This window comes from Mobula hypostoma, chromosome 1 (assembly GCF_963921235.1).
Source record: "Mobula hypostoma chromosome 1, sMobHyp1.1, whole genome shotgun sequence".
NCBI lineage: Eukaryota > Metazoa > Chordata > Chondrichthyes > Myliobatiformes > Myliobatidae > Mobula > Mobula hypostoma.
Genome location: NC_086097.1, coordinates 97,913,164 through 97,926,961, shown reverse-complemented (window position 1 = coordinate 97,926,961; position 13,798 = coordinate 97,913,164). Strand labels below are relative to the sequence as shown.

Genomic DNA, 13,798 nt, shown 5'->3' with positions numbered 1-13,798 from the left:
CCCGTGCCCCCGCTTTCTGCCTGCCTTGCACTCTCGCTACCCATGCTGCACCCCTCCCCTCCCACCCTCCTCTTCCCTCTGCTTTATCAGGATAAATCCCTACATAGAGATGTATGGAATCACAGGCAGAGCCTTGTACTCATTCATGGTATAATGGATGTGTTCACAAATCAATAACAGTGCTTTACTGACCATGTTTTGTTACATAGCGTTCTTCATCTCATTTTTCAGTCCTTGACCCAGATTTAAAGTGCAACTTTTCAGTCAACCGGTCCACATCAGGGATCGTAACCCGAAAAATCAACTGTCTGTTTCTCTCAACAGATGCTGCTTGACTTGCTGAGCTCCCCCTGCAGTTTGTTACTTTTTTTTTTACAAACAACGTCTGCAGTCCTTTGCATCTGTAACTGTTAATGACTGAATTACGTAGATGTTGAGACCAACCGTCTCTCAGAATGTGGCTTGTATTGTAGGTGTGTATGTTTGGAGGACAAAGCACGCTGGAACCCGCATCAGCTGCTTCAGCATTCCTTTATCAAGCCCCCAGTTCCACGTGCTCCTTCCTGTGGCAACGAAGAAAGTCCAGAAGGTAAGTGGACCAAAATCAACAAACTGCACATTGTTGTTCATCCTTTAGTCCGGTAACCAGAGACAGCAACATCAGAGGCCAGTGCCTGGAATGTCTTTGAATTGGAGCAGATCTAAATAATTGACTTGGGGAATAAATACTCGATAAGAATTGAGTTTTGTCGTCATATGTCTGCATGTGTGCAATGAAAAATTTACATGCAGCACTAACACAGGCACGTAGCATCACATGAGCAGCATGTACAACATAAACTTAAGTTATACTGAATTGTACACAATTTTTACAAAAGTTAAACCCAGTTTTTACATGGACATTGTGCTATGAGTAATAAGTGTTTTTGTCTCAATGTTGTACTCTCTGCTCCAACTGTTCCCATTTATCTTCATGTTCCAGTCTTTGATTACTGTCTTCTCTGAAGCTTGAGGTTGTGAGCAAAATCTTAATTACTGCTTTTCTTTCATTACTTTCTGAAGGATGGGAAATCAAGTTGAATTATGTATTTTGCAACACTCAATGATTTGTTCTCCATTTCCAGCTCTGCTTGCTTACACCACGCACCTTTGTTAGAGTTTAGTTTCCTCAAAGAGTAGGATCAGTCTAATTACAAGTACAGGTGGTGATGATCTTGGTTCGATATTTGACTATATGTGATGGCAAATTTTCCCTTAACTATTATCATGCACACCCTATTAATGTGATCTGACACCAAGCAGACAGTCTCTGAGGAGTATTGATAATGGCTGGGATCACTTGTCTTGTAAAAACATTGCCCAGAAGAAGGCAATGGCAAACCACTTCTATAGAAAAATTTGCCAAGAACAATCATGGTCATGGAAAGACCATGATCACCCACGTCATACAACAGGACACATAACAAACAAATTAATATGATAGACTGCTCTTTTATCAGGTTTGGCTGGAGGAGTGGACTGTGCAGAAACTGTTGTCCCAAGTAGCCAGCTTCTGAAAGCTTCACTCTACACAGACGTCCAAAAGCAACACTCACATTATTACAGTGAGTTTGAGGAGCTGCAACTTCTGGGGAAAGGTGCCTTTGGAGCTGTCATCAAGGTAATTTTAAGAGAGAGTAACAAATTTTTGAAATGTTTCTGTACTTTTAAATTCATTACTGAAATTGTTTTCTGAATATTACTTAACATGTGATATTTATAGCTAATCTGTCCTCTCATTCCCTCATGCAGTTACTCCACGAAGGCAAAACCAAGTAGCTAGTCACCTGTGTTAAAAATGAAAACAGTGCAGTTTTAAAATTGCTCAGCCTCCTCCAGGCAATGAGCTGACTTTTGGAGTAGAGACGAGAGGCAGGAGATCTGGAGCAAAGAACAAACTGCTTGAAGAACTCAGTGGGCTCAGCAGCATTCACAGAAGGTTGATATTTCGGGTCGGGAGCCTGAAATATTGACAGTGTCTTTGCCTCTATAGATGCTGCTTGGCCCACTTGGTTCTTCCTGCAGTTTGTTTTGATTTTGCCTTTGTGGAGTAACTGCATGAGGGAATGAAAAGGAGCCAAACAACTAAACTGGTTTTCAATCTTCTCTGAACTTTCTTGTCCAAACCGATCTTCTGTTTCTTTTATCAAAACACACAAAATGCTGGTGGAACACAGCAGGCCAGACAGCATCCGTAGGAAGAAGCACAGTTGGCGTTTTGGGCCAAGACCCTTCGTCAGGACTAACTTCTTCCTATGGATAAGCACAAAATACTCTGCAGATGCTGGGGTCAAAGCAACACTCAAACACGCTGGAGGAACTCAGCCGGTAATTCCCTCCCCCTCCCTTCCCCTATCCCTATGTCACTCTGCCCCCTCCCCCAGCTGCCTATCACCTCCCTCATGGTTCCGTCTCCTTCTATTACCCATTGTGTTTTCCCGTATTCTTTCTTCACCTTTCCTGCCTATCACCTCCCTGCCTCCCCTCCCCCACCCCTTTATCTTTCCCCTCACTGGTTTTTCACCTGGAACTGACCAGCCTTCTCCTTCCCACCCTCCCCCCACCTTCTTTATAGGGCCTCTGCCCCTTCCCCCTACAGTCCTGACGAAGGGTTCCGGCGAAACGTCGACCGATCTTTTCCACGGATGCTGCCCGATCTGCTGAGTTCCTCCAGCGTGTTGTGAGTGCTTCTTCCTATGGATGCTGTCTGGCCTGCTACGTTCCACCAGCATTTTATGTGTGTTGCTTGAATTTCCAGCATCTGCAGATTTCCTCGTGTTTCTGTTTCTCTTCCCCATTTCTGCTATTGGTTTGTTATTGTCACATATACTGGAATGCAGTGAAAAGCTTAGTCTTGCAAGCCATCCATACTGCTCATCTTAAAACCCAATTGCATTGAGGTAGTAGAAGAGAAAAGCAGTAACAGAATGCAGAATATTGTGTTACAACCACAGAGAAAGCACAGTGCAGTGGTCAAGCCGAAGTGAATGGTGAGACTGAGAGTGCATCTTTAATGTACAAGAAGTTCGTACAGCAGTCTTATAATGAGGAGCTGGGGTTGAAGCTGCTCTTGATGCTGGTGGTGTGTGTTTGAAGCCTGAGAGAAGAGAGAATGCCTGGAGCATTCTGCATAATTATATCTGCTACTGTAATGGTATCTGTTAGATATTCTCCATCATCTCAGTGCCTTTTCAGCAGTTTTTCAAAGTCAATGTCTATGCACAGGTGCAATAAAAATCTTACTTGCAGCAGCATCCCAGAAACATTGCATCATATAAGCAGCGTTCACAAGAAAAACCAACTACCTTAAATTATGTAAATTTTTACAAGAAAACACAAAAGAATTGGAAAGGAAAAGAAGTTCAAGATGTATATTATATACATTTCTCTGACATTAAATGCATCTATTGAAAAATTCACAAAGTTTATTTTGGTTCAAAGTGATCAAAATGATTCTAGTGATGGTAAACTGTAATGATTGGGGTTCTGCCGGTTGGCTTGCAGGGAAGTGTCTGTTGTTGAACCCGGTGTTGTGCAACTCCAGGCTTCTGTACCTCCTCCCAGTGGTATCTGCGAGATGGCCTGGCCTGAGTGACTGATGATGACTGTTACCCTCCTGAGGCAGTGTGTCCTGTAGATACTTTTGATGGTGGAAAGGGGTCCCAAATTATGGATCACTTTTAAAATGTAATTGTCCATGTTACAAGAGCAGCCATGCAGTCAGATGGATATTGAGGAGGTCAATAAGCTGGTATTTATTTTGGTAATATTGTGTTCTGAGTTCTGAGCACAGAGAGGAGGCTAGGCCTTGGAATTCATAAAGTTACTTGGGAACTGGCAAGGTCTTAGTTTAACGTTGCAGCAGAAGGCACCAGCTCAGTAGCAATGGCTCTGAATTCAGGTTTTACAGCCTGCTTTGACCATTGAACCTGGTCAAGAACAGAAGTGTCATATCTGATTCAGTCATTTAACAATAGGCTGGGTTTAGGGTGGTGGGGTGGAGATATGTCTCTGTCAAAGCAGGTGTAAGGTGCTCCTTCCCTCCACTGGCCTGCAGGTCACCCTTGGGCAAGGAGTGGCACCTACTTAGCCCCCTCGATCAGAGTCTGGTGAAGACATGGGAGCAGGTGGTGGATGGTCGTATCAACAGCTGGTGCGTAGTCCTGGTTATGCAACCACTGATGCTCGGCCGATAATCTCTGAAGAGTATTGATAATGGCTGGGGTCACCTGTCTTGTAAAGACACTGCCCAGAAGAAGGCAATGGCAAACCATTTCTAAAGAAAAATATGCCAAGAACAATCATGTTCAAGGACCACGTCACCCAACATGGAACATAAGGATGATGACTGGACATTAGGCTCACCAGCCTGTAGTACCCTCGTTTACCCCTACAGAACTTAAATAAGGGGACAGCAGTAACTATCCCTAGGGTGCTGATAACCCACCCTCAGATAATGAAGATACAGAGATACTAATTGATTCTGTTTCCATCACCCCTACGGGCAAGGAATTCTGTGTTTTATAACAACAATCCTCCTTTCCTCTGTACCTTTTTGATCGTCGTAATGAGAATACTTCTCTCAATATCTTAGTTTAACCCTCTATCAACTTCTGTATCTCTGCAAAATCTTCTGTGTTCTTTCACCGAAGATCCAACCTGATAGTAAAATTCCTCCTAAAACAGTTCCAGTAATTCTTCTGCACCTTCTCTCATTATTCAGATATCTTTCCTAAATTGGGTGATCAGAATTGGATGAAATGGCAGACCGGATCAGCTGGTTTATTTATTTAGTGATAGAGTGCGGAGTCAGCCCTTCCAGCCTTTCAAGCAACCCCAGAACCCTGGTTGGCCCTTACCTAATCACAGGACAATTAACCTGTCTTTGGACTGGGAGGAACCCGGAGTACCCAGGGAAAGCCCATGCATTCCTTGAGGAAGATGTACAGAGATTGCTTAGAATGGCTCCTGAATTGAACTCCAAATTCTGAAATGTCCTGAGCAGTAATAATATTGTACTAACCGCTAGACTACTACGGCACCCGATAGAGCTTTCCTACATCTTATACTTATAGCTGTTGTTAAAAGTATGAAATGTTTCTACTACTAACAATAGAGCTTTCCTGCATTTTATACCCTTTTCGTGTACAAACCTCTTATCTTCAAATTACCAGGATCCCATGTGCTTTACTGACCAGTTTCAACACATTCTGTTGCTATACATATTTGCACCACTCCCTCTGTTCCTGCACACCCTCAGAACCCGCTGTTTTGTCTTCATTTTTGCTCCTTATTCTTCTGAACACAAAAGCATAGGAGCCTGAGTACACACCTCGAGCCTGTTCCACCGTTCATTACCATCATAGCTAATAAGCTGGGCTCCTCTTCTGTGCCTGCTTCCAATAACTGTCAATCCCTTCATCTTCCAAATATTTATCTAACTCCATCTTAATTATATCTAATGATCTGGCCTTAGGGAGAGGTTCACTGGCCTTTGAGAGAAGTAGTTTTAAATTTTTAATGATTTTATATACAAACCCTGTATCTGCAAGTATATTCCGTTGTTCTTGACTCACCCATTGTTGAAAACATGCAATATCTATCTGGTTAAGCCTTCTTAGGGTCTTGTATGTTTTCATAAGATGACTTACTTTTTTAAGAATTTCAATAAATGCAGACACATAGTCTTGCTTCTCTTGATAAGACAACCCCTCATATTAGGAATGGGGTGGAAATCTCCTACAGATTGCCTCTAATGCTATTATATCTTTTTTTTAAAGCAAACCGAAATTGTGCATAGTATTTCAGGTGTGGCCTCATCAACACTGGTGCAACTGTAACAAAAACTCCCTATTTTTAAACTCCAACCCTTTGCAGTAAAGGTTGTATAATGTTCAAGGGATGAGTTGGACTGCTGTGCAACTGGATGTGGCTGGGCAAGTACTGGGAAATGTGCCTTTATCGTTTGAGCTTTGTGGATACTGTTTGATCTGTGACTGAAGTGGTTGGGATACTTTTGTTCAAGCCCTCATTTCAAAGGGTTTGAGTGAATTGAGTCTTTCCTGGACCCTTGTAAGGTCAATAACTTTGGGTAAGCAAAGGAGTACAAATTGGGCGACTCCAACTTTATACAGTCCTATTGCCTTACCTGTTACTTGACTGCTGTGTTATGTTTCATTTAGGTGAAGAATAAATTGGATGGCGGTTACTATGCTGTTAAACGCATCCTGGTGAATCCCAACAGTAAGCAGTTCCGCAGGATAAAGGTTGAGGTGACACTGCTGTCACGTCTAAGTCATGAAAACATTGTGAGGTACTACAACGCCTGGATCGAGAAACATGAAGTACAGCCTGCCCTGGACTCGAGCACGGAATGTTCCGAACAAACGTCCGAGGCAGACCACCAGAACCAGTGGATTCTGTCGGATGATGTCGAAAAAAATGCCCCGCCTCCAGTTACAACCAGTTCAGTGGAGTGGAGCACATCGTGTGAAAGATCATCAAGTGCCAAATGTGGGGACAGGGAGTCAAGTGACGAGGATGACGAAGACGATGTGTTTTGTGCATCCTTTTTGTGAGTATGATGCAGATTGCAGTTGTTAATTGGTGTGTTTTTACCAGTCTGCTACACCATTTGGAATTGCATTGTAACGCAGGAGGTGGTGGGGACCAGTCTTCTACTTCAGAATTTGATTTCTCTTTTATGTCTTTTGGAGGTCTGCAGATCTCTTATTAATTACTCAAGTTAACTTGAATGATTAATGGTTATGGACTATGAAGCTGAAACAGCTTAATCCTGTCAACAGCCAGAGTGCAGAAAATCAGCCACGGGTAATGGACGGGTTAATTTTTTTTGAGGGGAATTTGTATCACTCAATCCTACTGATTTTCTTTTTAGTTCCCAGTTACTTGCTCATTTCATCCCACAAGAAAACCTGACATTTAGACACTGGCCATGATTTAGTAAAATGTTACCACACTATTCACAGGAAAACTGAAGCCAGTTGATGTTTGGCATTGAGCCAGGTTTGGAGATGCTGGAGTAAGCTGGCAGAAGCTGAGTTGAGGAAGTAGGTTTTATCAGGCATCTTGAAGGGAGGGAATTGATGAGGCTTAAACGAAGGAAATTTCAGAGCTTGGGGCTCAAATCAGCCAACATCAAGAAGGGTAATTAAAATTGAAGTTGTACAAGAGGCAGAATTGGAGGAAAACAGAACTTGGCAAGGTTATAGACCAAGTGAAGAGGAATGAAGCTACTTGAGGGGTTTGAAAGTGAGAAGAGCTTTAAAATTCAGACGTTGCTGAACAGGAGCTAGTAGGCGAGCAAGTAAGTGGCTGATGGGTTGCTATGCTCTCTCCTCCACTTGTAGTGATAAACCAGGACAGAACCTGTCAGTTTTAAGAATTTTGTTGGTGGCCAGGAGACAACGTTTTATGGGAGGAACCATTTTCCAGAAGATTGTGATTTGAGAGGATGCTGGCTTATTTGCCATACCACTTTCTGCAAAATTCAGAATCTTGAAATCATCTTTCAAAATGAATTGAATTTTAAATCTGAGAGTTACATCTCAGTTTTCCACCTTGGCCATGCAATGAGGGCTGACAGCAATTGTGGATTCTGATTGTGCAGGGTGAAATCAAAACCATTTACCTGCCGAAAGGCAACCTGGGAGTGATCGATTGCAAGAACTCGCCTCGTGTTGTGTTCAGGCTGTTTTTATAAATCCCGATCCCTGCCCAAGTGGGTCCTCTCCATTATTATCCCGAGGCTTTGGGACCTTTGCATTATCCTAGTTTTAAAGTTGAAAAGCCAAGCAACCTGAAGATGCAGGAAATCTGAAATAAAAACAGAAAATATTGGAGATATTTGGGTTGTGCAGCATTTGTGGAGAGAGGAACACAGGTTGATGACTGTATTGCAACACAGGTGGGGGAAGAGGTGTCACACTGATGCAGTTGATAAAGCCATTGCCTTGCAGCCCCAGCAGTCTATGTTCAGGCCTGATCTCTGGTGCTGCCTCTGTGGAGTTTGCATGCTCTTCCTGTGACTGCATGTGCTTTTGCCCAGTCGCTCTGCTTTCCTCACATGTCAGAAAAATGTGCTGTACATTGCCCCAATTGTAGATGAGTGGTAAAATCTCGGGGGTGGGGGGTGGGGTTGATGGGAATATAGGGTGAATAAAATGGGTTAGGGAAAGGTTATTGTAAATGATGGTTGGTATTGACTAGATGGGCTGAACTGCCTTATTCCATGCTGTATTTCTCAGTAGCGTTTGGAATTCTGTCAAAAGGTCACTGAAATATTAATTCTTTCAGACTCTCTGTAGATACTGTCTGTCTTGCTGAGTCTGATTCTAGTACAGGGGTATGCTGAAACACTTGTTTATGGCTGGGATAACAGTCGAGGTCCCTTAGCTCAAATGTTGGCGTGCTCTTTGCTGAGTGAGGAGGCTGTAGATATAAACTCTGCTTCGGAGGCTTGTCAAGTCACTTATTGCCAACTTTCAGTGCAACACTTTGTGAAGAATGTAGGGAAAATCAAAAAAGTATGACTAATGTAGGGTTGGTGTAATTTGGTACTTGATGGTCCACAGAGACTCAGTAACTACCATTGTTGGAGAAGTTGGCCTCTGCATTATCAGGAGATCATTCTTAGTCCCTTTATGAAGTCACCAGGGTTTTTCTACAGTGGTACAGCAGGTAGTCCTGCTACCTGTCAGCTCCAGCAATCCAGCAGAGAACATAGAACATTACTGCACAGTACAGATCCTTTGGCCATGATGTTGTGATGACCTTTTAACCTACTCTAAGATCAGTCTAACCTTTCCTTCCCCCATAGTCCTCCATTTTTCTATCATCCATGTTCCTTCCTAAGAATGTCTTAAATGTCCCTAATGTATCTTCCTCCCTCACCACCCCCGGCAGAGTGTTCCATCACTTAGTGTATAAAAAGCAAAACTTATTTCAGTCATTTTCCCTATACTTTCCTCCAATCACCTTAAAATTATGCCTCCTTGTATTAGCCTTTTCCACTCTGGGATAAGGTCGCTGGCTGTCCACTCAATTTATGCCTCTTATCATCTTGTACACCTCTATCAAGTCATTTCTTATTCTCCTTCTCTCCAAACAGAAAAGCTCTAGCTTGCTCGACCTGTCCTCATAAGACATGTTCCCTAGTCTATGCAGCATCTTGGTAAATCTCCTCTGCACCCACTCCAAAGCTTCCACATCTTTCATATCTTGGTAAACCCCAAGATCCCTCTGTCAAGAATCCTGCCATTAACCCTGTATTCTGCCTTCCAAAGTGAATACTTCACACTTTTCTGAATTAAACTCCATCTGCCTCTTCTCAGCCCAGCTCTGTATCCTATCAATGTCTTGTTATAGACTATACTATCCATAACACCACCAACCTTTGTGTCATCTGCAAACATGCCAATCCACCCTTCCACTTCTTCATCAAGGTAATTTGTATATAAAAAATAGAAAGAGCCTGCTGACACAGCTTCCAGGATTGCTGACATTTGACAGTGGAGCATTTCAGTCTGGTCTCAAACCCCTGCTCAGAGTGTTCATTTACTACCCCTGATCCCTTGCTCCCCATCACCGGTCCCTGAACCCAACCCAATCCCTAACTCCCGGCACTGGCCCCAAACTATCACGATGAACCTAAAAAAATTTAAATTTGAGCCACGATATCAACAGACATTGCAGCTTGGCAACACCTTTCTATGACTAGGATCTGCAATCAAACCAGTCTTCAGTGTTAGCTCAGTCAATGTATAACTTCACAATTTGTGGAGAAATTGTATCTTAACCTGCTCAATGACAAACTGATTTGATTGGTTATCTTTTCTAAACTTTAGCTGAGTTAATTTGTGAATGAGTTAACTATTCATGATTTTTCCTGTTGCTATTGGAGAAAAGTTTCTAACATTTAAAAAAACCACACTAACTGCTCCACTGCTGCCATGGTAGCATAATGATCAGTGTGCCTGCAGTTTAATTCTGAAGTCATCCGTAAGAAGTTTGTACTTTGTCCCCATGAACATACGCGTTTCCTCCGGGTGCTCTGGTTTCCTCCCATAATGCAAAGACGTACTGGTTAGTAGGTTAATTGGTCAGTGTGAATTATCCCATGATTAGGCTAGGGTTAAATCGATGGGTTACCGGTGGTGTGGCTCAAAGGGCCAGAAGGGCCTATCTCAATAAATAAATTGTAAATATAGTTCCAACTAATGAAATTCAAAATGATATATGGACAGAAACGTTCCAATCTCATCTTATTTAGTGTTATTTTTGCTTCTTGATGCCACTCATTTATATTGCAAATTGTCCATGTAAAGATGCAATGTGACTGCACCTTCTCAGAAGGAGGAAGAACTTTTACTGAGAGTTTCCTTTACAGTGGACAAGTCAGCCTTTGAAATGTGGTCTTTGCCCTATAATCCTAATTCCGATGAAGACCAAACTGAATCTCTATTTACCGTGTAATGTTCAGCTACACACGACCAAGTCTGATCCTCTAGTGAAGTGCCTATGTGAATCTTCAACATGAGTCATTGGACAGAGACTGTTGTGTGCCATCTTCCCTTTACTACCTGCTGAGTGCGGTGGAATTCCTCGTTTTCTCCCTTCCATTGTAGGCTTGCTCTCTTTAGTGTTGAGAATTAAGACCTTCACAAAATGGTGGAGAAAGGAAAGAAAAGGGTTAATATAACTGATTCCAGCAACATTTGTGTTTGAAGTCCATAAGACCCTGGACTGTAAGACATAGACACAGAATTAGGCCATTTGGCCCATCGAGTCTGCTCTGCCATTGAATCATGGCTGATCCCTTTTTCCCTCTCCTTAGCTCCACTCCCCGGCCTTCTCCCCATAACCTTTGATTGCATGTCCAATCAAGAACCTATCAAGCTCTGCCTTAAATACACCCAACGACCTGGCCTCCGTAGCTGCCTGTGGTAATAAGTTCCACAAATTCACCACCCTCTGGCAAAAGAAATTTCTCTGCATCTCTGTTTTAAATGGAGGCCCCTCTATCCTGAGGCTGTGCCCTCTTGTCCTAGACTCCCTCGCCATGGGAAGCATCCTTTCCACATCTACTCCATCTAGGCCTTTTAACATTCCAAAGGTTTCAATGAGATCCCCCCCACCCCCCATCCTTCTGAATTCCAGCGAGTGCAGACCCAGAGCCATCAAACATTCCTCGTATGATAACCCTTTCATTTCCGGAATTATCCTGTAAAACTCCTCTGAACTCTCTCCAATGCCAACACATCTTTTCTTAGATGAGGAGCCCAAAACTGTTCACAGTACTCAAGGTAATGCTCCTATAGTGCCTTATAAAGCCTCACTATCACATCCCTGCTCTTGTATTCTAGACCACATGAAACGATGCTAACATTGTATTTGCCTTCTTCACCACCAACTCTACCTTTAAGTTGTTCTGCACAAGGACTCCGAAGTCCCTTTGCATCTCAGATTTCTGGATTTTCTCCCCGTTTAGAAAATAGTCTGCACATTTATTTCTACTACCCAAGTGCATGACTATGAATTTTCCAACACTGAATTTCATTTGCAGCTTTCTTGCTCATTCTAATCTGTCCAAGTTCTTCTTCAGCCTACCTGTTCCTCCACCAATCTTTGTATCATCTGCAAACTTGGCAACAAAGCCATTTATTCTATCATCTAAATCATTGATAGACAGCATAAAAAGAAGTGGTCCCGACACCGACCCCTGCGGAACACCACTAGTCTCTGGCAGCCAACCAGAAAATGATCCTTTTATTCCCACTCACTTCCTCCTGCCAGTCAGCCAATGCTTTAAGCATGTCAGTAACTTGCCAGTAACTTTCCTGTAACTTGGTAAGCAGCCTCATGTGTGGTACCTTGTCAAAGGCCTTCTGCAAGTCCAAATATACAACATCTACTGCATCCCCTTTGTCTATCCTACGTGTAATCTGCTCAAAGAATTTCAACAGGTTCATCAGGCCTGTCCTGGGGTGTGATTGGGCCTTGATTAGCATCTCATCTTGTCCTCTTACTTGCCTAGTGTGCCTGAATTCCATATTAAATACCCTCTCTGTTTTTACAGACAAGCCGATGTTGATTCAGACAGTGACATTATCTTTGAGAATGGTGATGAAAACAGCAACAACATCTCCATGGTGAGGAACCAGAATTTTATCCATGAATGTTGTGTTTCTAATCAGCTTTGTTCAGTAGCACGATTGAGTCAGAAGGTAATGGATAGCAGATACGACTCTACCCAGTTAAATGTGGATCAGCTGCCCTGTGACTAGGTAACAACAACAACAATGCCCATTCCTCAGTTTTTCTGAGCCTGATGGGTATGAGGAAGCCAAACTAATACAATCAACTCTGTACAACCTGATTTTTCCAGTGTGATAGATATCTACTGCTAGTCACCTCTCTTTACGCAGTTGGACTTGGTACCTTCCACAAGAGTACTCTTGGTACTGTTGTTGGTGGTTTTAAAACTAGACATCCTTGGTGACTTTTATTCTAATGATTTAACCGCCTCTCTAAAGAAAGAACTGATGAGGCTATATAAGAGATAACATATATCTGACTTTTTTAATGGACTGATTGAAATAGATCCGGGGTTTAGCCCAAGTCAAGTGGGCTGTGCTTGATTGCCAGTCTTCACTGAACTAGCTGATCTTAACTGGCCAACCCAGTCAACTAGGGAATGCAAAGCTTAGCTAGGCTTTCATTGGAGACCACTGTCCATGGGCCTCTGTGTGGAGGATGCATGAGCAGCACACTGCGCAGTAGTGCTGGCCTCCATTCTCTTGGACCTTCTCGCCGTTGACCTCGCTGCATCCAGACCAAGTTCATGAAGACCACGCCTGTGTTCAAGAATCTGGTGGGATCTCGTACAACTCTGAACTGGAGGTGGTATCATTAAGATACCACCAAAACGTGCAGTCATGTCTAGGTAAGCCTGGAGACACTTGTGTGCAAACCATTCCAACTTGGACAAAGCACTCCTAAATATTACATGCTAATGATATTTTGGTTCCTCGAGGTTGTTATAGCCAGGGGTGGTAATGGGGATAAGTTCCCACTACCTGTTAAATGGCATACGGCTCAAATGACCTCTGACAACAAAGTCAAACTCCTGGCCTTCACATTGCGACTTAGCTACTAAGCCCGGCGGACAGGAGAAGGGGTAAAGATGGATTCCTGGTGCCTCAGAACCAGTTGCTTTGGATAGATGGGTCTCATCAGCCGTGGTTACCAGCTCATCCAGGAGAAGGAAAACTGATTTCAAACCTCCACTGCCTGGCATCCATGGGGAATGATTTGGGAATAAACCCTGAGGGAAAAGTCTGGAGCTGGCATCCCTAAGGTAGTCCTACATTGAATTCAATGTTGACTGGCCTCTCCGACGATGCTGTTGGTGCCAAACTGTCGGTCTCTGTTGTTCCTTTGGACTCATCAGATGCGTGGAGAGGGGGAGCCTGCTATATGGGTAACAACTTGCTCTCCATATCATACTGCCCTTGCTTGCGTATCATGTAGACAGTTGGGACGCAACATCCGTAGTCTTCCCTGACCAACGGAGGGTCTCAGGAATGATATTTGATGCCTATGATAGGGATAGATGAGGGAAGTGCTAAACAGGCAAAGAGTTGCAGCGTTCGTTCACTGGAAGGTGTGTCTTTACTACCATGAATGGGTTTACTTTGAGGCTTTATAGGTCTGCCTACACCAGATGCATTGCCAGTTG

At 43.2% G+C, this 13,798-nt stretch overlaps 1 protein-coding gene across 2 annotated transcripts in view; it reads left to right on the top strand.

Annotated features, from left to right (window-relative positions):
* Positions 1–13,798, top strand: part of eif2ak4 (eukaryotic translation initiation factor 2 alpha kinase 4) — a 158,014-nt gene that overhangs the window by 34,144 nt on the left and 110,072 nt on the right. For both annotated transcript variants that reach the window (XM_063053324.1, XM_063053315.1), the window contains exons 10-13: positions 474–589; positions 1,500–1,660; positions 6,222–6,613; positions 12,137–12,209. In XM_063053324.1, coding sequence (XP_062909394.1) covers positions 474–589; positions 1,500–1,660; positions 6,222–6,613; positions 12,137–12,209 — 742 coding nt within the window. The remainder of the gene's footprint in view (positions 1–473; positions 590–1,499; positions 1,661–6,221; positions 6,614–12,136; positions 12,210–13,798) is intronic.